The 27,127-nt window shown below is 35.7% G+C and overlaps 2 protein-coding genes across 7 annotated transcripts in view; one reads left to right on the top strand and one right to left on the bottom strand.

Annotated features, from left to right (window-relative positions):
- The window catches only part of LOC137094128 (inactive rhomboid protein 2-like), a 103,088-nt gene extending 81,282 nt beyond the window's left edge, over nt 1–21,806 (top strand). For all 6 annotated transcript variants that reach the window (XM_067459421.1, XM_067459422.1, XM_067459420.1 and 3 more), the window contains one exon: nt 20,374–21,806. In XM_067459421.1, coding sequence (XP_067315522.1) covers nt 20,374–20,793 — 420 coding nt within the window. In that variant the 3' untranslated portion in view covers nt 20,794–21,806. The remainder of the gene's footprint in view (nt 1–20,373) is intronic.
- An 18-nt stretch (nt 21,807–21,824) lies between these two features.
- On the bottom strand, nt 21,825–24,415 carry aanat1 (arylalkylamine N-acetyltransferase 1). The gene is made up of 3 exons (XM_067459423.1): nt 23,769–24,415; nt 23,296–23,450; nt 21,825–23,156 (listed from the first exon to the last, which is right to left on the bottom strand). Exons 1-3 carry the CDS (start codon nt 23,920–23,922, stop codon nt 22,851–22,853), a joined length of 615 nt encoding a protein of 204 aa, XP_067315524.1. The 5' UTR covers nt 23,923–24,415; the 3' UTR covers nt 21,825–22,850.
- Between the last annotated feature and the right edge of the window lie 2,712 nt (nt 24,416–27,127).

Here is a 27,127-nt window from a genome sequence, read left to right as displayed (position 1 = left end):
GTTCTTACAGTCGAGCCTTCACAGTCTGCTGTGAGCATTAGAGACCCCAGTTCTGCTGGAGAATTTTTCTGAATTAATCAGAGCTTTTATCGCTCATACTGTCATGAATTCCGATGGGTTGGTTCCCATGGATTTATTTCCAGTTGCTCTCCTTACAGTCAGATCTGTGGGCAGAAATTGATTCACCTGTTTTGGTGTTGTCTGCTTACGATGTCACACACACATTTGATTAATTGAGGTCTCTGTGACCTGGGAATTGAACCAATGCAACACAATAATATTAAATCCAATACATGTATTTATATGTATTACCTCATTTTTTCATCTGACTCCATAAAATGAAAAGGCTTTAAATGATTATGTTAATCATTAACTTTAGGTTTCTATTTTCTTTCAATTCAATTCTTATACATTGTGTTATACTCAGTAATCAAGATTCCGATAACATTGAGTCTAATACAATCTCTTTCGCAAACTCGTCAGTCTTGGTCATTCAGTAGAGGCCAGTGACTGATATCTTGGACGCCCGTGCTACACGTTGATCATTCCAAGATAGTTTTGTTCAGTCCCCTTGGATTTTAATTCTCGTAATTAATGTAAATTGCTTTTAATCAGAGGCCCATGACCACCACCACAGAATCAAGTGACCAACTTACTATCTCTAATAGTGACTTTCTATAATCATGCCGTGGTTTTCCACGTCTACATAATTAGAGCAATATTACAACAATCAGGAATTAGGGTTGCCCTATTTAGATTGGTCTAACAATTTGTTATTGTTCTAAACGGAAGACGTCTTTAGTCTTTCAACCCGCAGTCCAAGTCTACGTATCTGAACGCCAATGTGTTAGTCGGAGCTCTAAAACATCAGCCTGGTGTGCTTTAATGCTCCACCGAAAACTGTGTTTTAGTCCGTGTTACTAACCTGAGCGTAGTCTTGTGGTGTCATGGATGTACATGATCACCTGAGTTATTAACACAACATACGTTATAGTATTTTCATGGTTAATGCAATTGTAAATAACACTGTAGCCACATGGCAATCCTATGCTCCACATGGGAGACAAACAAATTCAACATAGAAACACATTTATTCTGTTTTTACAAGATACATGGTCTAGAATGCATAGCATCTACAACCTTTATCCTAAGTGTTTCATACACTTACAGTAAAGCAATCTTGTTTTTTAAAGAATAAACTTAAATAGCCTAGGTGTTTTTATTAACACAAACAACTATGTGTGTTCAATGCGCACGTTTATTTACAATTACAAATTTGAAAATACAAGCAGGATCACTGCAATTTGGATGTTTTAACTATTAAACTCATTGCTATTAGGCTACTAGCCCACCAGCAAGTGAGGTTAATAGGTGAAGACCTTGCATGAACAATGCAGTTAGCTCACTGAGAGTTGTACCTTCAAATGAGCGATTATCTTTACCCTTAGAAAGGAATTTCCTGTTTTTCTGAAAATAAGGTGGCGGTCGACCCCTGCCCAATGACCAGCATGTTACCTCTGAATGGCCTATTTTCTGACAGGAACTGCAAAACCTGTTCTCTTTGCCATAGGTTTGACTGCTTTGTTCTCCTGGAGTTTGAGGATTTTCATGACTCTCTAATGCTTGAGCACCATGTGGTCTGGTACATGACTCTGGGCTATTGCAGTGCTGCATCACCTTAAGAACTGAAATAGGCACACTTCCTCGAGTTGCACATGCATTTTCTGAACTAAACATTTCAGATTCATTAGAGCAAGTCACCTCATCTAAGAAATGAACATGCTTTTTAGTCCCATCACTGTTAAGCGTTTTGGGAGGCATGAACTTTTTAGCTACTAGTTCAGCCTTGAGATCTGCAATGGTCTCCTCTTGATTTTTACACTTCTCAGTCAGGGCTAACAGCTCAATTAGTAATTTATTTAGCTGTGTAGCAATAATAGCTGTAGCCAATTTTGATCAAACAAAAAGTTCTCTTCATTTTTACATGTTGCATCAGCCTGTTTTTCCCAACTTTGTTTTTCATAAACAAATGCATCAACGTGCGTATCTATCAAATCACAAATGCCTTCCAATTGTTTGCAAACTTAGATTTTTAATTCTATTGTTTGCTCGTTCTCATCGTGTGTTGCTAGTTTGTTGCAGCTAATAAAACAACGGAGAAAGCATTTAGCTGATTTTAAAAACGCTCTAATTTACAAATGTTTATTGAGTCTCAGGAAATAGTTTGGAAGATGTTTTTCCAATTTAGGTTTAGTTGTTGTAGGTCTACGCCGACAAAGAAATATTTTAAAATCTATAACATGAGTTTTAATTCCTCTACTGCGCTGTCGCTATCATGTCCCTGATATGTGATTGTATCTAAATTCTTAAACCCCACCGGATTGCGGTTCCGGTCTAACATTGGGTATTCCGACCCATTCTATTAATGTGTCTATATGGGATGCGTCTGTTTTTCCCTAAACATTTCTAAAAAGGCAAAAAGAATTTTACTTACCAGAACAGCTGAAGAAAGAGAAGCTCAAACCTCTTGTTGATTTTAAAATCGAATACTTCGCTGAAAAGACGTTGCTCGTAAGAGAGTCGCAACATCACGGAAGCTGGTCACCATTTTGTAAGGCCGCCCAAATCGTCCCAATGGAGGCCAACGATCGGCGGGTGAAGGTCGCTGCGCGTTCGTCTTTTCAGCGGGGAAAAGGGGATTTTATTTCCAATTCCTCGTTATCTGACTCCATTTAATTATAATTTAGAATTTGGGTTAGAATGCCAATTGGTTATTTGGTCATTCATTTTTAATAGTTTAACTACACATTTAATTATTCCGTTTAACCCTTCGTTGAAATTATACCCAACCTGAATAATTCCAGAGCAAGTCAGAATCAATAAAAGTGTAACAATTTATTTAACAGTCAGGTAAATGTATAAAGCCAATTACATAGTCAATTCAAAGGTAATCCATATATAACACCAAATACTCTGAAGTAAAGAATGAAATATATACCTGACTTCTGAAAACTACATAATGCTGGCTATCTTGAGACATCCAGCATTACGGGCTGACCGGTTTAAAGTGTCAAGCCCTGAGCTCTTTGCAACATTTCCTTAAATACCCAGAAACAAATGCACAAACTCTTTCAAATGTAAACACGAGTGCACAATGGGAATTTGCATTGATCAAAACTTGTATTGATGTAAAGGCCAAATGGCTGAAAGCCACACCCACCAAACTAAGACAAGATATCTTTAAACTCTTAAAACATTGATTATCTTTTGATTAACTTCTGTGAGGATGAGATCGTTGTACCAGTCGCACTGAGACATTTCAAACGATATCAAACACATATAATACTGTATCGTGTGGATTGACATTGTAATATAGAGATTCTGGGTGTATTTTCAGTGATCTCAGCATGAAAGTGGGAAGGAATTGGGGGAGAGTGGGTCAAAAGGGAAAGATGTAGATTAGCTGATAGTGAGGTGAGACTTGCGTCTCCAGTGCTGTGTGAGGGACAGTTCAGATGTTAATTTCCTTTATTTTCTCAGAGAGTCCTTGTTCTTCATTCAGACATTTCGGCATATACTAGTTTTTTCAGTCTTACATAAGCATATACTATAGTGTAATGTAAACGTCTGTACACTTCCATTTAGAGTAAAAAAGAGTAGCCTCCTATTAGTCTTAAATTTTCCTTTACATGTCTACAAATTGTTGACATTTTCTTTATTATATTTTTTTTTAAATGCAAATGACTTATGCACCATTAAACAAAAAAGAGAAGACTGATTATTCTGTAAGATTCTTTCTTTCTTTCTTTCTTTCTTTCTTTCTTTCTTTCTTTCTTTCTTTCTTTCTTTCTTTCTTTCTTTCTTTCTTTCTTTCTTTCTTTCTATCTTTCTTTCTTTCTTTATTTATTTGATGAGAAGAGAAAGAGAAACAGATAATCTGGCAAATAAGAAAGTGAGGGAGAGAGAACGTGGGAAACGATAAGAAGAGGCAAGAGGAATGTGCCCCTATTGAAACCTGCCAAGTATAGAAATTTAATTAATTTACTCGACAATCTGTTTGGGATTACTGGGTGAAATAAATAACCCTGTCTGGAGCATAAAAGGTTTGTCCAGTTTCTCCCATCTCTCTTAAAGGTAGGATAGGTAGGAATTGGTTAAAAAACTTTTTTTCCAAATTTGTTTAAACTCTTTATATATCAATACATAATTAAAATGTAAGTACTCTGAAAAAGAGTGTCTGTAGACCTCTCACGACTGTTTTAAAGACAGCTCATTATTTCCATTCACTCCACCTTCTCCCTTCTGGGCTCTTTCCAAATAAGATGTCTTTTAGTACTCACTATCAAGCTAGAATACCGATAAAGTAAAGTTTAAAATATATTTTTGTTTGATTTGGTAACGAGCTAGTTATATTTATAAGGCAAAGAAAACAGGTAGTGTCATGTTTTTCCAATAACATGAGTTAAACTGTAATGAAGATGAATTTCGTGTAAGATTCATAACATATACTGTGTTTTGCATGTAAGAGTTTCCATGATGAAAGCATTGTTGATTAGTTGTAGCTAAAGCTTAGAACTTAGTTCTAAAAAAAAAGTTCCTGGATGCAGTGTATTAGCTTTTACACATGCATTTTGTTATCTAAAGTTACATTTTGCGAAATTCAACACAACAGCGATCAACTTGAGCTAAACATATTGAGTATTTATCATACTAATGGCTAAGTGTATAACATTGTAACTTTATGCTAAGTAATGTTATGTTAGCTATATTAGGCAGCTTCATGTGCTCATGCTTCATGAAAACATAAACCAAAAAAATGTATAATCAAAATGAAAGATTACATGTCCAGCAGAAATACAGCCAGCAATGAGTCGTTTTTCAGGTCCCTCAGTTCTCACCATCGTTGAAAAGCCACGCAGATATTTACTCGCGTTTGATTTCTTTGTTTATCCAAAGACTTTCTGTGCATTGCCTTTTCTCGTACTGTCTTCCTTTTTTGCATTGTTTGCCTTCGCTGACTGCAAAACCCTGCACTGTGAATTTTGAATGCTCTTTCTCTGCCATTATTTTGCCTAGGTTTCTTGCCTCTTGAACTGCTCAAATCAAACGAGCGCGCGCATGTGGGCAGATCCTTTTGCGAAAGCGGTGGTCGCCATGGTAGCGAGAGAGAGTGACAGTCGCCCAAGCCAATCATTTGTTTCGTCCCAAACGAAAATAATGAGCAGTGTTTATTGCAGATTAAAAAGTCTAGAGTCACTCGATTTTTATACTCTCCTTTTCAGAGTACTTACATTTTATTTATGTATTGACATATAAAGAAAGTTTAAACAAATTTGGACAAAAGTGTTTTAGATCAGTCCTACCTATCCCCCTTTAACTTTGTTCCGTTGTTGCATTTTTTCCTCTGCCTCTAACCCTTCTTTTCTGGCCTGCTCTTGTAAAAATGTACTTGAATTGAACAATAGAGAAATGCAACCTAAAGTCACTCCTTAACCAAATGCAACCTCCTGTAACCTCAGCTCCCATCCACAAATCAGTTAAAACTCGGACAAAACTGTTCAATCTAGAGTTAAAAAGCAAAAGCAGTTGTCCACATTTTGATTGGAATTCCAATCCGGTCTTTATCCAAGTCATCAACTTCCATAGATTAAATTCCCAGTAATGAGGAAAACAAAAACAAAGGACCCCAAATAAGTAATCTAGCAAAGTTTGAAATTAGTTATAACATGGATAGTAACATTTTGGTTGCTTTTTTTTCCCTTCACGATTTAAATGGCAGTTCACCTAAATGTTGCCGTCACTGCTTGACGTGTTGTTTCAAGTGCACTATTTAATATATTTCTCAGGATGGAGAATATTAAAGAAAGACATTTATTGGCATCCCCGAGTCATATTTTTAAACATTTCTGTAGAAAATACAGAATAGCACAGTCAAGTAAATTTAAAAAAAAAATCGAACTAAATTAACCATCAAGCAGAGATCCAATCTTCTGCTGCCACCAGTATTGATGACAATTTTCTTTGCAGGAGTACGAGGCACAGTTACTGCTGATAGATTGTACATATTCATAAAATAATTATTAAAGAGAGAGTTATAAATGTTATATAATAAGATAAATATAAATTGAAGTGTTGCCGTGCTCCTGACAGATTGGTGGGCAAGGCAAGTGTAGTTGGCCTAAAGCTTGGAGATTTACTGTGATACCAGTCCTTCTCTGTTTTCCCCCTCATTTCCCAAACATCAGAATAGTTTATATACTGATGTTTATACTAGAAGAAGTGGTGGTTACAGGTCAAATTTAAGCACTGTGTTTGACAGTTGTCTGTCTGTCAGCTCCCGATATACTAAGCTGGGCACTCTTCACTCTGGCACTGCATGTCCTTATTAAATGTTCTCTACCTGTCTCAGTGTCAGGTAGATCTGGTGATCGATGCGTGTTATCTGCTTATTAGTCCTTGACTAATCCAGGTTCTTATCTCTACTCTCATGTGCTGACGGAAAGTTGGAATGCAGTCCACTTGTCAGGGGTGGATTAGTGATGTGTATGAGATATTAAAAAGCATTGCTGAGCTTGCAGATCTAAAAAAAAAAGAGCTTATACAGGAAGTGAGATCACAAATTATCTTATGCAGAAGTTAATCATTGCAAAGTGCAGAATACCATACTAATCTGTTTCTACTGTATATTCTACAGTATACTGTGCATATTACATTTTGAATCATGGAATTCCTGGTAATATTTGCAGTATAGTGTACAACTACAGCACAACATGTGGAATGTTATATCCTAAAATACAATGTTGTTGTTCTTCTTCCTCTGGTTCCTTAGCTCAAGTTGCTGTGATTGCACCCAATGACCTAATTTTCTGTTGCACAAATTTTCCTGCCAAAAAAAAAAAATCCGATTTTTTTTTCCAACTCCTAGACTGTTTATCTGATTTGCACAAACATTGAATGAGATCATCTTCAGACAGTGCCAACAAAAAGTTGAATGGAATTCAAATCGATTCATCAAAGTGTTTTTGACTAACATGCTAACAGATTTTACGTAGTGCTTGCGAAAATAGACACATGGCTGTATCTATACAACTCAGTGTATTTATGGGTTTTCAGCATAGACTAAAAAATATGGACGTAGTGTCCGTGATGACACCCATAGAATTCTTAAGAGCAGTTTTGAAGCGTAAAGTAGGATCAAGCTGGCCATTGTCATCTTGGCAACGCGTCATTGCGTGTCACCCCTGGTTAACTGACAGTGGGCAAAGAGGTGGGACGTGGGTGGAGCTGAGGTAACGTGATGACTAACAGACATAGACTGTAAAGAAAATATGGAGGTAGTGTCCGTGACATCATCCATAGGATTCCAATAAGCCGTTCTGAAGTGTAAAGTAGAGACGAGCTGGTCGTTGACATCTTGGCAACGCATCATTGCGAGTCACACCAGGATAACAGAAAATGGGCAAAAAGGTGGGATGTGGGCAGAGCTTAGGTGACGCAATGACTACAGACGGCAGGTAAATGGCTATCCACCTGCCACTCAAAGTAACCAGCCATTAATTATGCAGAACTTTTAGGCTTTATATAATGTAAACGAATGAGTTATAAAAAAAAAATCACCCCCCTCACAGTTGTCATGAAGTGCCAAATTATCTGTATAGACCAAAACCTCAATTTGTACCAGGCTGTAAACATGTTTTTTTCTGCTATAAAGTTGGGAATTTTAACATGAGGCTCAATAGGATTCTGCTCCCTTCTGGAGCCTGTCTCTAGTTGCCAGTCAAGGAATGGCAGTTTAAATTACTTCCGTATTGGCTTCAAGAAAGACCTCGGGAGGTTGCCGCTTGCTAACCATCAGCAGACAAACGACAATCCACCTGTCACTCAAAGTGGCTACGCCCTTAATTATGCAGAACTTTAAGGCTTTAAAGTAAACGAATGAGCTATAAAAAAATTACCCCCTCACAGTTGCCATGAAAGGCAAAATTAGATATATATACCAAAACCACAATTCTATTGCCAGGCGGTAAACATGTTTGGATTTTTTTGCTGTAAAGTTGATCTTCAAGAGAAACTTGGGGAGGTTGCCGCTTGGATTTCAACACTTTTGCTTAAAATTGTCTCCAAATGTCTTTACTCATTTTGCAGTTGGTCTTCTGCTAGCTTCCTTGTTTAATTGTTAATATTTTAAAACATTTTATTTGATCGGAATGAATACTCCAGTTAACCACATTTTCAACTAAAAGTTGCTCCTAATATGGACATTTAGGTGAAACAATCCACGCTACGTAAACATTTACGTTGCAAAGGTTTTTTACAAAATAGTATTTTCACAAAAAAAGGTTTTAAGCCAGTTCTTTATATCATTCCTTTTGCCATTAATTGTAATACCAGCAATCCAGAGCCATTTGTGTATGCACAAGGCATGCTCCACACATCTTACCATCTTCAAGTCTATTATTTACATGACGACACAGAAAAAGCTGACTAAATCACTAACTAACTCATAAAAAGTGACCATCTATAGCAACAAGGTCAACACTGCCTTACTCTTATATTAAGAGTTCCTTTGTAAAACATTTCTAAATAGGTTTTAAACTAAAACTCCTAGCTCGGAACTCCTAGTGGGAAGATACAATTCTTTGAGAATACTACCCTTGAAGTTGCTAACTGCAGTAATTTAATAATGATCATCCAATTACAGTCATTATCAGGTTGTCTCTAATTACTTTCACCCCCGGTTTCACAGCTTCCCGGCTTAAAGGGTTAGTTCACCCTAAAATTAAATTTCTTTAATGACTATTAATGACTCACCCCAATGTCGTTCCACACCCGTAAGACCTCTGTTCATCCTCAGAACACAGTTTAAGATATTTTAGATTTAGTCTGAGGGTTTTTTGTCCTTTGAATGTAAGTGTATGCCCACTTGCTGTCCACTTCCAGAAGGTAATTAAAACATCATCAAAGTAGTCCATATGTGACATCAGTTGGTTAGTTACTCTTTTAAAGCATCGACAATACATTTTGGTCCAAAAATAACAAAAAATACGACTTTATTCAGTATTGTCTTCTCTTCCGCGTTTGTTTTCAAACCTCAAATAAAGATTCAAACGGTCGTGAATCAGCAGATTGATTCGTAATTTGTATCACCAATGTCACAGGATTTCAGCAGTTTGCCAGTTTGACACGCAATCCGAATCATGATTCATGACCGTTTGAATCTTTATTTGAGGAACACGGAAGAGAAGACAATGCTGAATAAAGTCGTATTTTTTGTTATTTTTGGAACGACATTGGGGTGAGTCATTAATGAAAGAAATTTCATTTTTGGGTGAACTAACCCTTTAAGCATAGTCCCAGACTAAAATGCATTATTGAGCTGTTTTAACTGAAAGCAACGTACACTTGCATATCTTTAAATATGGCCATCTAAGCCCTGTTTATGAAACCAGGTCTTGGTCTTTTTAAATAGACTGATATTAAAAATAACCTAACAAATATCACAGTAACCAAATAAAACATCCTTCCAAACATCCCATTTCAAATTCCTTTGTAGGTAACAATATAATAACTTTCATTAATAAATCATTAAAGGGGGGGTGAAACACTCAGTTTCAGTCAGTGTCTTGTCAATCTTGAGTACCTATAGAGTAGCATTGCATCCTGCATATCTCCGAAAAGTCTTTATTTTTTTTAAAATTATATAAGAAAGATGCGCTGTTCCGAGTCTTTCCGAAAAAAGCCGAGCGGGTGGGGGCGTGTCGTGTGAGCGGAGCTAAATAATGACGTGTGCTCGCTGCTGCTATTGTGTTGAGTCGAGTGCGTCGTAAAGCTGTGTCATCCCTAACAGCGGGAAAAAAACTTTATTCAAAATAAAAATATGGCTTTTAATCAGATACAGCCATACATCTATGATCCGGAATCAGACCCAGAGGCTGCAGTTGAACAGGAGCAGCAGCAAAAACGACTAGAGCAGGACGTCTCTATGTGGTACAAGTTATACACTAACTATATAATATGCTTAGCGGCTTGTGTTATTTACATATTTATACTTGAATTATATCGTCGTATTTTTGTCTTTGAAGGTGTACATGTGGGAAGTGCAGTTGTGCACGTGTGTTTGTGTGTTTACGCGTGGTTTGTGTAGACAGTAAGCGGACTGGTTTTGCACAGCAGGCTAAGTTAGTGTTTACATAGAAAGACACGGAATAGTAGCGCATTTGAATGAAGAAGCGTGCTTATTTAGTTCAACATATTTCCCCCCTCTTTGTGTATTGTTGTTTGGAGTGCTTTTACAATACACAAACAAAGTTACACATATAGTGGCCAGCTAAACAAATGTACACGCACTACACATCGCATGCTCCATTGATCAATTAACTATACGTGATCATGTTTGGGCTACTTGATGGGCATTGGCAAAAACACAGACATTTGAAGCAGTCTTACTCACCGCCTGCGGTACTAACGTTGGGACTGCTCCATCCTTCAGCATTAGGCGATCGGAAAATCCTGTGTCGAGCTGGGCCTTGTTTATGAAACAGTCGGTACCGAAATGCAGCGAACAGATATAAACATTCGCGCAACTCAGTTGCTGATCCGGAAAAGCAAATTACATCCACTGTTGCCTTAACGCGGGGTTTTTGGGGAATCTGTGCAGGACTGTCTTGGTCTGGCAACCAAAAACGCACTTTTTTGGTGACATTGTTATGTGCACATCACCTGTTTAGCATCCTACAAGCCAGCGCTTTGATGGGCGTAGCCTGTTACTTTCGCTCTCTCCCTCTCTCTCTCTCACGCGCTTCCGGTAGAATTGTCCGTAAGGCCCATACAAGGAAATTCCGCCCCCATTAACGTCAAAGGGGACGCATGATCTCAAAAAACTTGCCGAAACTTATGACTAACCGGAAGTAGTATTTTTGACAAAGAAATACTCCCATCAAACGTCCACCTTAACTTTTGAAACTTTGTCTATGTTTAGTATGGGATTCCAAGTCTTTAACAGTGTAAAAAGATCAGTATGCATGAAACAGCATTTCACCCCCCCTTTAACAAACATTTATATAATGCTTAAAGTAGCAGTGAACCGGAAATAGCAAGTGAATTTTCTTCAGTGCTGTTTCCAAGTGAAACGGAACATTGAATAGAGGGCAGGGTTTTACCTCAGGGCTCCTCCTCTCCATCTTGCATTCATAGCAGACTTGCGGTTGGAAGGGAGCGGTTAAGCATTTTCAAACCTAAGCCGTCAAACTGACATCATCTGAAAAGGAATGCTGTTTCCAGACCGGAAGTAACTTTTCAGATTTTGATTAAAGATTACCACAAAGTTACATTTAATGTAAATTGAAATGTGTACATGTCATTAAACTTTCAATACATGATATAGATATGTTTTTTAAAAATCTCGATTTTGACAGATGGTTTACCTAATCTTAATAAACCACTAACAAACATATAATGCTTAACAGATCATTAATTATTATATATTCAAATAGCTGGGAGAGAGCATGCCAGATAATGTTTAAATAAACTTTTTTTTAAAGATTACATTTATAAAAAGTGCTTTATATGACCTAAAGTTTAAAGACATTTGTAAGCATTTTAATTTGCATGATATAATGATCTGTTCATCATTGTAATGTTTAATAAATTCATTAGTAAATATTGACAAACATATATTTCAAACCATTTCCATTTATTTCGTAAAAGGGAATGAGAGGTCAAGGGAGTAGTCCTTTTAAATGTGACTTTTTTTATTGTTGAGATAACTTGGTAGTATGATTGTAGTATGGGATTTGTCCAAACTTATAACCGAGAAATCCAGTCATAAGTTGCATGTGTATATTTGTGACAATAGCCAACAATACATTAATGGGTCAAAATTCAAAAATTTTCTTTTATTTTCTTTTCTTTTATTATATTTAGTAAAGATCATGTTCATTGAAGATATTTTGAAATTTTCCTACTGTAAATACATTAAAAATGTATTATTAGTAGTAATATGAATTGCTAAGGACTTCCTTTGGACAACTTTTTTTAAAGGCGATTTTCTCAATATTTAGATTTTTTTTTTTGACTCAGGAATCTCAGTCTTAATTAGAAAAAAAACAAAAAACTTTTGACTGGTTTTGTGGTCCAGGGACACATATTTTATTATGAAAACCTATGAAAATAGTGCAACTGGAGTGTTTGCCCTTTTGCTTGTAAAAGATCTAGATCAATGTTTACAGTCATCTTAGAATGTGCATAAGTTAGACTCAAGTTCTCCAAATAAATCTTAAGCATAGCAGCACTTTTTGAGATGTCTCTCACATTCCTTGTCTCTATTTAAATATAGTATGAAACCAGGTTATTGTGCATCACATCGTTTTCAAAAGCACCTTCTGCATATATAGACTTAATTCCTAAAATATCATCACAGAAAATTATTTATATATTGGAGTAGCAAATAGCCTACGGTTTACATGTGGCCCTCTGAAAAAAATAAGCAGATCTTAACATCTGAGTGCAACATGTAGACAAAGGACGTTACTCTTAAGGGGTTGGGTCAGCTCTCATGTAATCTCATTGACCTTACTCACACTCCTGTCTGAAACCTTTGCGATAGAGCTCCTCCCTAAAGTGTGACGGGCATGGAATCCTGCTGCGAGTGAGTATGAGAATTTATGTGAGAGGTGTGGCGCTGCTTGTGTGTGCGCGTGTGTGAGGAGAGAGAGAGAGAGGGTAAGGAAAGGTAATATATCTCAGATTAGCCATCTGCCCAAGCAAACCTTTTCAGCCCTGACGTCATTCTAATCAGGTCACAACAAGTAGCTTCTGCAGTGGATTTTCATCACTGCATGCATTAGAGCTGCTATTTGCCGGTTCTGATAATCCATACTGCCAAAACATGGAACTAATATATTGAGATTGAGATACATTGAGAACTAATATATAGTTTTATTTGTGTATGATCTGGCTATAGGCCAGATTTCTAAGATATGCCACATATCGTTGAAACATAAACACATGGTATGTTAAATATTTTGAATTAAGTTTTGTAAGTATTGTAAATAAGTGGAAATGTGATTGGATACATTTCTGTGTTCTAGTAAATATAATACAAGCTTGGTAAATGTATCCCCTTTACACTGAAAAATTTGATTTAACTCAATTGATTTGAGTAAACTGGTTCCCTCAATTCAGTTGAGTAATGGAGTCTCCCAAAACTTGTGTATTTAAGTTCACTTAACTTGGTGCTCACGTTCACTGTACTTAAATTGTTAAGTTCACCAAATTGGGTACACCATAAGTTCAGTACACCATGCTGTGTACTACCAATCAAAACTTCCCCATTGGTCTCAACATGCATTATGGCATGAATAAATTATATATCTGAATTGTAACCAAAAAAATGTTTATTCTTACTACACTGTAAAAAATTATTCAGAAAAAAAGTTACCTGGTTGCCTTAAAATTTTGAGTTCATTGGGATTAAAATGTTGAGTTAATACAATGAATATTTGAGATTCGACAACCTTCATTAAAATATTATTAAAAGATTTTGTAAGCATATTGGGTAATTGTGTGTGTTTTATTTCTGATGACGCAGTAAAACATGCCAAATAGTGCTATTTACATGATTTATCTAATTATTTATGTGGTTTAGATATAATATTTTGAGTTTCTATTTATTAAACAAATTTCCCTCATTGTATCAACTCAAATTTTTAATTTCAATAAACTTACTTTTTTAAGTTAAACCAACAAAAAAACAAAAACTTTTTTTACAGTGTATTTGCTTTTACTTTTGCTGTTTTGTTCTGCTGTTTTTGTAGCTTGTTTTATGTTCAGAGTTTATCTGTTTATCTAAAAAAAACAAAAACAAAAAAAAGATTGTCACCATTGTAGAGATTCATACGCGGATTCTTGATTTCTGTGTGTGTGTAACTAATGCTGTAGATTTAAACATTTTGTGCACATACATTTTTTTTGTTAAATTACCACAAAAGTGGAGGATATCATGGGTATTCTAATTAATACTTCAAAACTAATAACAACCACTTCGACAACCAGAGTATTAGACTCTGCATGAGATCAGGGATTCTGCCAATACATGATGATGTTATCATGATCAATGAATAAATAACATCACTTGATGATGTTTTCTCTTCACTTTTTTTTTTCCATAACAAATGTGTCTCACAAATACAAAGCAGCCAGAGAACCACTAATATTACCCAGTCAAGGGTCAAGAGCCCAACTAAAGCAATCACTTATCACCATCATGGTGACTTCAAACGACACTATTATTTTCATTAAAACAGAAATAAATTCAATCTGGTTAGTTATAAGTAAGTTCATATATTATTAGGTTTGGTAACTTACAAATTTTTACTTATCAAATTTAAAATTGCACACGATGACAAGTCTCCATCTTGATTTGAATCAGCAACAGACAAGGCGTAAAGGACCGCCTTTTGTAAATGTAAATTAAAATCTGTGAATTAATTCTCTTGTTGCCAGACAGAACTCCTTGCATGGCCAATCACATCAAAGCAAGACCAGAGTGAGCTATTTTAATTAGTTATGATTTTGAGTTCATACAACTTGAAATCTTAAAGGGTTGATGAATTGAGAAATCAACTTTCCCTTTCCCTTCTGATATATAAAAGGTCATGATAATATAAGATTATCCTGTAAAGTTTCAGAGCTGAAAACTTCCTTTTTAGTCAAAGAAAAGCTTTTATAGACCCCAGGCCCAGAAAACGATCATGAGCTTCATCCTTACGTCATTGCGCGACGAAACAGAACTCTACAGAATGTGTAATTCAGTAGCCCCGCTCACCGACTCATGGAGCTGATCGGCTCGCTAGCCATCAGCAATAACAATGTGGAAGAAAATAGCAAGATAATTTTAGAAGAACACAGTCGCTGCATAAGCTTCCTTCAGATCATAATATTAGGAATGTGTGATACTGTGTACGTGTGTTCGCATCATATTCACTGCTGAATCATTTGTAAACAAGTCTCAAGTGCTGGATTTGCAGACACAATGTTGTGCCTTCTATATTGGATCCGACAGGAATGGTGCAACAAACTTTTCAAACTTTTGTGAGTAAAACGTCTTTTTTAATATGTAATAGTACTAGTCCCGGGGCTGTACCAGACGGGCTACCAAAACATTTGCCCGTCGGCAGAAATTCTTTCTTGATATGGGTGTGTGTGTGTGGGCGCGTGCTCGCAATTCACGCTTATATCGACCAATTGTGCAGGTGCGGGCCATGTGATACAATCGCGGGTGGATGAGAAATAAATCATTGTGTTAGTTTTGTTGGTTAATAAGTTATACTAACTTATGTTTTTGAGTTTCTTGACTAAACTAGTAATATTTATTTAAAATTACTTGATTTGTTTAAGTAAATACAACATTAGGGTTTACATTGGTGCAAAGATCCATAGATAATTGTCATTTGCTCTACGTTAAACTCTTACTTGATCTGGACAAACTTAGTATCATTAGAAAGATTAAAGACTCCAGCTTTGATATTTGACCACTGTTCATAAAACAATGTTGCAGTGACATTAATTTCTTAAATTATGTCAGGATCGCAAAATACTCAATCTGTATTTTTAAAATATTTTGAATAGAATATCAACACGAATATGAATTCATGTCTGTGTTCACAAAGCTGCACTGAACAGTGTCTGTTAAGGCTTTTAGTAAAAATAAAAATAATAAAAGCTTTTTAATTTTTCATGTGCAATTATATGGCTGGTGTTGAATTTTTAGCTCCTTTCATTCTTTCTCATGAAAACAACAGTTTATGTAAAAATTGTTTGTTTTTTGTGTGTCTTTTTTGCCTGTGTAGAACTAAAACACCAACTTAAATCTATGCACCTCTTAACGTTTTAAATCACACGCACACACACACACGCGCGCGCGCGCGCGCACAGTGACTTTCACAGTTTTCTCCACTGTAGGGTTATAGGCTTTATTAATTTATTGTCGTATACATAAAGTGCTTCACTACTGTTACGTATCGCATAGGTTACCTGACTACTTCGCTAAAATGCTCCCACGTTACTTGACTAAAATTTTAATTTGGTAAATTCTGCAAATTATTACCTGAAGAAAAAAACTAAAGTTTTAAAAGTGTTAATGTTTCCAATCATTATGTCAGAAAATTCTCAGAATAATTTATTTTAAGTTAGTGTATATTTTTTAGGAAAAACTGTTAAATTATTAAGAAATATCTTATGTAGGATTTTTCCTTTGTGTTTTTTTTTTAAATACTGTCCACTAGGAAGTGCTCATATGTTATCCTTGATTTGTTTTCCCTGAAGAGACAGTGGTTTTGGAAACGAAAGTGATGCATGTAAAATTAGATTTCCAATCTTGAATAAAATCAACACACTATTTTATCTTTCATCTTTCCGCAATTACTTACAATGTAATTTTTTATTATTTGGTCCACCTGACCCGTGGATATACCTGAGATCTGCTCATCATGAACACACTCAAACACATACACACACTCACACTCACACACATGCACATACGCACACACATTCATCAGATAAATTTCACTGCGGAAAAATCATCCTGATAAAAACAAATGAAGAGAGAGAACAATACAAAACAAGATAGGAATTTTATTCACTAGCCCATTTAAAATAGCCCGTAGTGAAGATACCATAGCCCCAGGACATTGGGCTAGCGTTTTTGCAAGCCCTGCTCGCTTTCGATCTCTCTCCAATGCTGACACCTCCTCCATCAGCGTCGTTGCTCGATAGAGATGAGGGCTTTGAAAAAGCCTGATATTTTCCGTTATGACATCCATTTGTTTCTGATGTTCAGTGACTCAGTGAGGTTTTTCCACTGTAAATTTGCTGCACATCATCTCATTTTATTACGCCAACACAACAAAAGATGTGATTGGCTACTCATCACAGAATGGTCAAATGGCGATTTCAGTAAAAAATATCACTCACAATTTAATATTTCTGTCCACAAATACAACGTTTTTTGTCGCAGTCTGGAGCCCTGCGAAAGTTAACACAAACATTCAGTTGTGGTTTAAAGTACGTTTTGAGTAAAAGTTTAATTTTAATCTTTTAAATTGTGTTGTGTAGCTTGATGCTAACTGTAGCGCTAGTGCACCTGTCGCACCATGACCTATTCTATTCGATAATCTAAGAATTCACATAAAGTCCCAAGAATACTTTTTTGCTTGCTTGTTTTCTAAAAAGGCTTCAGATAATATGTGGATTATTGTATAGTGGTGTAAAAGTGGTGTTGATGGACAAGCCATAATGCCAGATAAAAGGCTAATAATGGCTGAATACAAACAAAAGAATAATGAAGATTAAGTCTCATTCTGGCAGAGATGTGAAAGGTTCATTGAGTGAAACAATAGAACATGAATTTTCATGAATTCTACTCACCAGATTATAGCCCACAAGTGGGTTTTTAAATGGACAATAAAATATTTAATACGCATCTTATCAGCCTTCTCTAAAAACTCACCTGACATGATCTAATGAAATTATTCACAGAGGTTTAGAAATATCCTTAGAAATTTAAATGTCCACATGTGGGTCTTCAGTTTAATAGTCGTTATAAGTTCACTATTAATTTACATAATATTTCCAATATATTTTAAATATATATATTCTTAATATATGCATTTTTTAGTTTTTATGTTTGAGCTTATTTATCTCTATATTAATAACAGTCTGAATAAGTCTTGAACTATAAAATTACAATTGTTGGCTTTCTAAATGTATGTTGGTTATGTGTCTATTCAGAATGACTTCAGAGCAGCAATAAGTCTGCTCATACATGAATGTAATTTATGCCCATTTGCCAAAAGGGGGGTGTTAGTAAGAGGATATAATCAAATAGAGTCAGTTAGAAAGATAAAAGCTCTTGAGTTTATTTGAAGATTAGATTTATTATGCAGGTAAATACTTCCACTATCTAAATTTACTGGAAGGATTTTATTTTTAATTGCACTTAAAATGTCCTATAATGGGCCAGTATGTGTATTCAAAATTATATTGCCTCGTAACTTGGTAGCATTTCATTCTCATCCTACAAAATGGTTGCATCATTCTGATGGCTCAAAATGACTAAATGGATTCATATTAGACCCTGCAGTGGCATGCATTAACATAAAAAAGAAGGTATTTCTGCTCTCAGATTCAGACCAGCTTTGTTTATGTGACTCACTGTTTATGCACCTGCTTGACATCAGTGCTTTGTTTTTCTACCCCTTTACATAATAACAAGGCTTAAATAGTGGCCATTGGGAAATTTCGGAAATATTTCCATTACTGAGATAACATTGTTGTGACAATATAACAGGAAGTCTAAACATTGGTCTTTGAAAAGATGATTCACCTAAATATTACCACAGTCATCTTCTACTCTGCTTCACATTGGTTGAAACCTATTTTTTGTTTTTCTTCCATTAAATTCAAAATTAGTTATTAAACATACTTTTCTCAACCGTGCTTCTATTACAACAGTTCTCTTAAATTTTAGGCTCGCATTCAATTACAGAACTTTTAAAAATAAAAGTTGTTCCTCCTGGGTTTAGAGCACATTAATGCAGACTACATTTTTAAAAGTGCTTAATGAGTTATTGTTAATGTTGATTTAGGGTGATGAAGATTTATATTAGACCTCAGTGCCACAATAGAATGCCACAATAGCATTCTCATAGCATTATCTCTGACCTTGAACAGTCTGTGCATTTTCAAGGAGCTGCTCTTTAATAGATGTTTTAGTTGAGTTGAATTTTCATCTATATCTGCTTTTCTCAACTGTGGGGTCCCTCAAGATTCTATTCTTGTCCCATTTGGTTTTCTTTGTAGATACTACCATTTGGGTCTATTTAAAAATAAAAAATAAAATCATGGTTTAAGAAAAAAATCATAATGCTTTAGAGCCCTTGCTCTAAACAGCTGTGCTACATTTTGACCTACAGCTGTGCACATTTTGTACTGTATATCTTATCTTATCTGACACACTTAATTCAGTTAATGTTCAGTTCAGTTTTCTCCTAACAAGCTGATGATCTGAATCTGGTGAGATTAATAAATAAGGGAGACATGTTTTTGGATGTCTTTAAAAGCTGTAAAATGATGTTGGTCCCTGGTTCTTAAAATTTCAATCAATAGATTTAGTTGTCATATCCAGGTTTTTATTGTCTTTTTATTATTACTATTATTAAATCTAGGATTCTGGCCAAAGTCAAATCTTTCCTTGGTTTTTGTTAAATCATGAAGTCTTACCTCTCTGATATCAAGCCCCCAAGGTCTCTGATCAGATTTTTTATTTATAAAAAAAACAACAACAAAAAAACATCTTTTATCCCCAGCTTTTAATCAAACTGAAAGATAAATGTGGTTATGCTTTTTTTTTTTTTTTTTTTACGTTTTATGACATTGTATTATGTTGAAGTTTGTGTGTTTATAGTATATTGTTGTTTACCATATTGTTCAACATTGTTATTTTAAATTGTGTTTTTGAATAAATTACTATACCATACAGTATAATGAAATAGGATGATGAATGTAAAAAATAAAAATAAAATAAAAATTCTTCAGTACAATAATGTTTTTTTTTTTTTAAACTATATAATGTTATGTGAGAAAATGATGCCCATAGCTCGTTTCACCATGGTTTCAGAGACAAGCCTTAGATTATGTCAGGAGTAGCCATATTTGAATTGGACATTTAAGTAGCTTTTATAAATGTGCTTTAGAAATGAAAAAGAAAAAACCTTACTGGTCAGTATCAATGGCACTGACATATTTTTCAAGTCTTGGACTAGGCTTTTAAGCCTTGTCTTTGAAACCGGACATATGTTTTAAGTATCTTTTCACAGTTTTGCATGTTCAAACTATTCTCAGTAATGTACATGCAAGAATCTGTGAAATCTATGTGCAGTTTATTTCTCCTCCTTTGCCTTATATGGTGTTGAGTTACAAAGCTTCCAAATGTATGCAAACATTGAAGTTTTTGAATATTCTGAACATGTTGAAGGAAAGATTAAAAACAACAACAACAAAACAATTCTTTAAACAGAGCTATGCTTTTAGAAGACATGAAATAGCCTTACCATTGTATATTTATATACATAAATAGCAGAAATCAGAGGTTTTGGAGTGACATGCTGAGGACGATTTGGTAAATGTTTCCTTTAAATGTTTTTTTTATTTTTTTTTATTTTATTTTTTTTATTAAAGATTTAGATATTTAGTTATACAAGGTCATTTATATGATGTCCCCTTGAAAATGTTTTGAAAGATTACAGCATCACTAGCATAAAGTGCCTTTCACCCTTTGTTATACTGACATGACTTGGTCTTTCTCTTCTACTATAGGTTGGTCCAGCAGGGTCTCAGTTCGGTTTGTTAGCCTGTCTTTTTGTGGAGCTGTTTCAGGCCTGGCAGATGTTGGAAAAGCCATGGAAGGCTTTCCTGAAGCTATTAGGCATTGTTCTCGTCCTTTTCTTCTGTGGCCTTCTGCCCTGGATTGACAACATTGCTCACATCTTTGGCTTCCTCAGTGGTCTTCTCCTGTCCTTCACTTTCCTACCCTATGTCTCGTTTGGCACCTTAGACAAGTACCGCAAACGAGCTCTTATTTTGTTGTCACTGCTTGTCTATGTGGGTTTGGTTTCCTCACTTATTGTCTGGTTCTACATTTACCCCATAAACTGGCATTGGCTAGAGCATCTCACCTGCTTGCCCTTTACAAGCAAGTTTTGTGAACGTTATGACATTGATCATGTGGTACACTAGCTTTGTTCTTTGTAGACTTAAACTTTCTACAAGGACTTCAAGGGAAAGGAAACTGAATCCCCATTCAAATTTTTTTTTTTTTTGGGATAGACCGCAAATAATGTCATAATAAATTTGCAGTTCAACACCTTTGTAACTATGATGTGTTGTTACTGAAGCCTGTACTCTTGCTATCCATTTAGCTTAAAACATTGGACACAAAATGTCAGTCCAAAGCTTTATACTCCACTTTTATGTCGTTTGAAACTTTTTTTTATGCAGCTAACTTCAAACTAACAATAACTAAAATGCCATTCACATATTCATTTTTACGGGTTAACTTCCAGATATTATTTTCTTATTCACAGGTTAATTTCCTGTTACTTTGGCTGTTTGTATTTGCATTAACAACAGCAGAGCAGTTAAATAAACATTAAAGAGTAAATTCACTGAACTGGCTATGAATAATGAGCCTCATGTTGAAACTTCAGTGACACTCAAAAGAATACTTTATTCTCATTCAGTTTTGTTCCTATATAAACAACTGAAAACCTAGTAACGTTTAGTTCTACATTTATGAACACACTAGGGGTTTGAATGTTGAAAACTGAAGCTTCCTGTACTCTCTGTTCCTGGATTGCCAACATGTGTCTTGCAATCCTGTTTTTGAATTGAACAAGGGGAGTTGTTGTTGACAACCAGCTATTAATGTTAATTGATGCACTGCATGCATTGAATCATGTGTGCATTCCCTTGGAGCAGAACATATTGTTTTGGTCTTTTGTCACCTTTTATTATAAAGTTAAATTCCACTGTTGTTCTTATTGATATTCAATGCATCATTTACTGAGGGCACTTGTGCATTTAAAAAAAGAACAGGTGTGACAATTTTAAAATCTGGAATATTTTTATGTTGAAGGTATTTGTAAAAATATAAGAGGTGGACCAAATAACTAGTGCTTCAAATAATAATAATACATATACGTTTTGGAATGTTATTTTACATTAAACATGTTTATATTTTTGTTCTTCAATATGTTTGTGAATTTTTTTTTTTTTTTTTTTGCCTTAAATGTGACTAATTCTCTGTGCCTTATTTAATAAATAAAAGCATTGTTAAAACCATAATCTTCATCATATGAATGCTACAGGAATTTACACAATTACTTGGACTATCTAAAGAGGGAAAAGAGCAAACAATCTGAAAAAATATATTCTTTATTTAATTTATTTTGTCTTACAAAATGTACAAAATCATGGATGTCTTGATTCAAGACTATGGAGGCATATGTGGTGGATTTCTACAGGGAAAGGCAACGAAATTGGAAACCAGTCTTAAACATTTCAAATTTTGACACGTTTTGCAACACTGTAGAACATTAATGATTCAATCCTTTGCTTTGAAGCAAGTAACAAGTCATTCTAATCAATAAATTCAATGTTGCTTAACCTATATATATATATATAATTTTTTTTTTCATGTTTATGAGATATATGTCTATTAAACATTTGTCACATTGGCACTCACAAACATACCAGCCAACAATGTATAATCTCTTGTGGCTTTTTTTTCTCCATAAGAGATCACAGTGGGAAAGTGTTCAGTTGATGCTATTTTAATACTTCCATTAAATACACATCTAAAGCAGCAACAAGACACTGAACACAAAAACTAGCCTTGATCTCATAACACAACAGAAAAATCTGTCATGAAATTAAAAATGTGCATGAGCAATTAAAAAAAATAAAATCTAGGGAAATGCATAATAACAAATACCATCAAAACAAAAACAATAATAAATATAAAATATTAGATACCCTGACATTAAGAAAAAAAACTCCCTAGCTTGACATGATGAATTTAAAATAATAATAACAGATTTCAGCTATCACTGTTCCCTTAACTTTTTTCTTTCTTTTGTCTAACCATTTTTACTACACTGACCAAGTCTTACAAAAGTGAACACAAAACAAATACCACTACATGATATCTAGCCCAAAACCAAAAGCTGCTTTAACACACTGCTTTACTACTTTGGCCTTTTGGAGATCCAAAAAGCTACACAACTAGTGATCCCTTAACAGCCACTGTTACGACGCATGAATGCATGTCCCCGTATAGGATAATACATCTCGATGAAGGTAAGTGGTCCTACAGTGATTTCAGAAGGACCCTGCCCTTTAAAGCCAGACTTCTGGTAGAAGGGCACCAGGAAGTCCTCACACATGAGCACGGCACGGCGGACATATGGTAGACAGCGCAAATACTGCAAGTAACGCCACAGCAGGATGGATCCTTTTCCCTGCTGGCGGAAGGTCCGGTGGACTGCCAGCACATGGATGTGGACAGTAGTCCCATGAGGCTTATGAAAGATCAATGCATCCTATTAAGAGACAACTAAAATTAATTATGTATGCATATTACAAGAAACATAATTTGATGTTAAGAATAAATAATAATAATAATACAATTTAAATCATAGTTTCTAGCCTAATGAATACATGTCTTAAAGGTTAACTTACATTGCTAAGACGGTCCTGGTCCCAGAGAGATCCAATGATAAACGCAACAAGCCTCCCCTGTTCAAACCAGCCCAAAGAAAGCTCAGGACAGAGGGTGAGGAAGTGCCGGACCTCATCCAGATGAAGAGGACATTCACCAGACACAGATATAAAAGCTGAGAGATAAGATGAGAAAATAACACATTATATATATATATATATATATATATATATATATATATATATATATATATATATATATATATATATATATATATATATATATATATTAAAATCACATAGTAATCAATAATCAAATGTATAGTTAGTAGGCTATTCATATCAAAACATATTTTAGAAAATTTAACACTGAGTCGGCTATGGAATTTGTAAACAAATTGCAAAAAAGCACAAAGTAATGAAAGAAAAAAAAACTTAATCAAAATAACACATTTCGATAATAATAGGCTAGTAGTGTTGTAGCTTTGTCTCACCCTCTCTCTCTATTTCGAACACACTGATGGCGTCCTCAGTGTTGAGTGAGCGGAACTCGCTGGCGGGGAGCGTGTGCCGGCGTTGGCGTCCAGGGGAGATCGGAGCTCTCATGTGGATGGGCTTCAGGAAAGGCAGTGCGCTCACTACTGACATTTCGGCTGCGTTTTAAATCTTTTTTTGCGTTTTAATGAAATAAATAATGTTTAAATGCCGTGTAGGCTACAGGTGTTCGATTTCCAGGAGCTGTGTCAAAAGTGAATCATGTAGAGCTGTACCATGAGCATTTATACCAATCCATCTGCTTAAGATCCATTAGTCACCATAAGCCTTAAACCAGCCCCCATTTCAACATTAATCACGTTTACTGAAACCGCGTGACTGTGTATGATGGTAAATATGCATGATATTGTTAAACCGTTTGGATATGTTTAGAAACAGGGGTTTCGCGTAGGCTATTAAACGAAAGTGGCAAACTATTTCTGACATGACATCTGTAAGAAAGTCTGGATTAAAGTAGGCCTGTACAAACAAATCACCTTCACTTGGGCTGATGGATCAGTGCATTTCCGTGAAACAGCAAAGCTGATGGATTAGAGTTATTTACAATAACCGATAATGACTGTAGCCTATCAAGCAATATCACACGAGCAAGAGTGGTAGGCTACTGAAGCAAGACTCTAACAGGCATATAGATAGCCTAGATGCCATTCAGTAGCCAATAACAGCACGACTGAGAGAAATATTGTTTTTATACAATAGTAGGCCTAAAAAGAAATAATAACCTTAAGTAACTTATACAACAATGAAGCCACGTTTTCTTCTCTGCTAAGAAAACTAGTTCCAAGCCACTTTGCGTGTTAACATGCAGGATCATTTTATATTTAGCTTTTAAGCGACCTACAGTGGGGGCGACATATTTTCCTTTTAAAACTAAGGGAAAATAGTTTTATCAAATCCCCCTTTACCCTCCCTGATGATTATCAAGATCTGCTGTAGGCCTATACTGTGGTGAGCTAGATCTACTCGTCTAGCCTGCCCTATGATGGATCTGCATGAAAACAGCACGTTTCAGACTGATTTCGTACAAAAGTGTATTAAATTAACAACCCAAGTTCAACAGCAGCCTTTATGTGCTGTCAGACACTGACACCATGTGGCAGATCTCTCAACTGTTCATGCAGCAGTAAACTAACTCCAGCAGCTGTCGCAGCAGCTCGAGTATAACCAGGAAGTATGACCATTAGTCTGGTTCTTTTTTTTTCAGGATTATTTTTCTTTTTCTTTTTTATTGAACAGATACACAGAATAGAAACACAATCCAGTTACAATAACAGTACATGGGTCATTACACGAAATCTGTGCCTTTTTTGTCCCTAAGAAATAATCAGACATAGAATTATTATAACAACATACATTTGTGATTTAAAAACAAAATAATACTATGCATTGTTTCCTCAATATTACATTAAATTAAAGTCAATTAAACATTATTTTAAGTAATTAAAATGGCTTCTTAGATGATAAGGGTAAGGTTTTTGCCATTTCCCTCGATATGATTGTTCTTTTTCAGCAGAACTTTTAAAGGAACTGTAAGAAATGTATTTCAATTAATCATAAAATTGCCCTGATATGTCACTAGACATTAAGAAATCATGTTAATTTCAAATACTTATATCATTGACAACAGTAGTCCAGCTAGGATATTGTCATTTAAAAGTTGTTGTTGCAGCCCTCAACTGATGATTGTGTTGACATGTTGTGTTTTGGCCTGAAGATCCTGCTGGATCCTGCAGCCTATTTAGAAACCTCGAGTCAGGGGGAGGGGGAGAGGGGAAAGTGATTGCAGTACCAGTTTTGGCCACTATCTTACATACACTTCCTTTAATTTGCAAACTGAAGGGAAAATGATTCAAAAATTACATTTGCTTATAGCTATAAGTATATTCTCATTGTTAAGCAGGGTTTGGGTAGCCTAGAAATCTAGACACACCCTAGCGGCAGCAAATCTAATCTGCCCGCGAGTGTCGTCTAGCAACTCTCAATACCCTTCTGAGCTGTATTCCCCTAATTCTTGCCGGGCCAATCACATCGTGTATAGAGTCGGTGGGCGGGGCCATAATGACGACAGCCGAGTTGCGTTTGCGTGCTTCTAGTAAACACAGAAACTGGCGAACGGTGGTCTTTCGAATCAGCTTTGACCATGACTCTGGAAGACTTGGAGTTAAGCTTTTCTCTGAGAAAAGAACAAAGAACGACACTGAAGTCATTCTTAAAAAGGGACGATGTGTTCGGAGTTTTGCTGACCGGATACGGTGAATGTTTAATCTATCAACAAGCTGTTTCACCTTCGTTGCTCTGGTTGGTGGTACCGCTATCCTATCGCGTGCAGTGGGAGTTTGAAAGACGTTTATCCCGCCCCTCGGATTGAGCCCTGTCAATGGTGAATTTCTTGACCAAACATCTTGATGTGGGTCTGGCTTGTCAGGCTAGGGTTTGGGCATAAGTATACTTCTTTTTTTATACATTTAATCATTTTATCAGTGTCCCTTGATTCCATGTCATTCCTGTTACCTTCCCCAAAAACCCCTTTAAAATAATGGTACATTCCAGTCACACCACTTCCAAGAAGTTACATCATCTCTCATCATTATTCTAACCTATTTTTTTACAGTCTATGATTCTAACATCTAAAACACTAAAACAGTTTTTTTTCTCTCTTTTATAATGTTCTTTTTTTGATGATTTATGAGGGTTGACTGAGGTGGGGTCAATGTCAAAACTGTCACCAATTTTAAAGGATACATTTAAATTATTATTTATTTAACTTAAAGGTGCACAATGTAATTTTCTGTCCGCTAGATGGCGCCTGTTCAAAACAAAGGCGTAGTTTGATGACGCCAAATTTTAGTGCAGCATCTTGGGACATGTGTTTTTCACCTCACAGCCCGTGGAAAATAGGACTCGGGAAAAAATCATGTTCATGGATGCGGTTATTAACATTACTATAGAGTGAGGCAGAGCAGGACCGAGTTGTGGAGCTGAGCACGGCTGCTGGAGCGATTGTTACACAAACACACGGCTCGCGAGCACCGGGAGTTTTATTATGACGGGACACAGTCGCTGGGCGCCTGCACTATTTCCTCTTTTCCGGTAATACAGCTCTGTTTATCATATTAGATACATTTAAGTGTGTTTAAAATGATGTTATGACATTACTCTGTGCGTTCGCTCGCCGCTGCTATGACATGTTCACATTGCTAAGAGAAAAGCGCTTCTGCCAAATAAAACTGAAGGTAACGCAGATATGACGTAATTGACAGGCGACTCCCTCAAACGCTATGCTGACACGTCCCGGGTC

The sequence above is a fragment of the Pseudorasbora parva genome, chromosome 12, assembly GCF_024679245.1.
Source record: "Pseudorasbora parva isolate DD20220531a chromosome 12, ASM2467924v1, whole genome shotgun sequence".
Lineage (NCBI taxonomy): Eukaryota > Metazoa > Chordata > Actinopteri > Cypriniformes > Gobionidae > Pseudorasbora > Pseudorasbora parva.
Note: the sequence above shows the minus strand (reverse complement) of the source record. Positions and strands in the feature narration are given on the sequence as shown.

Excerpts from the sequence above, each read along its gene's own strand:
- aanat1 (XM_067459423.1), bottom strand. The coding sequence starts at position 23,922 with ATGTCAGTAGTGAGCGCACTGCCTTTCCTGAAGCCCATCCACATGAGA. Across the intron at positions 23,451-23,768 it reads GTTCGAAATAGAGAGAGAGG|CTTTTATATCTGTGTCTGGT; the intron begins GTGAGACAAAGC and ends CTTATCTCTCAG. Across the intron at positions 23,157-23,295 it reads ACCAGGACCGTCTTAGCAAT|GATGCATTGATCTTTCATAA; the intron begins GTAAGTTAACCT and ends GTCTCTTAATAG.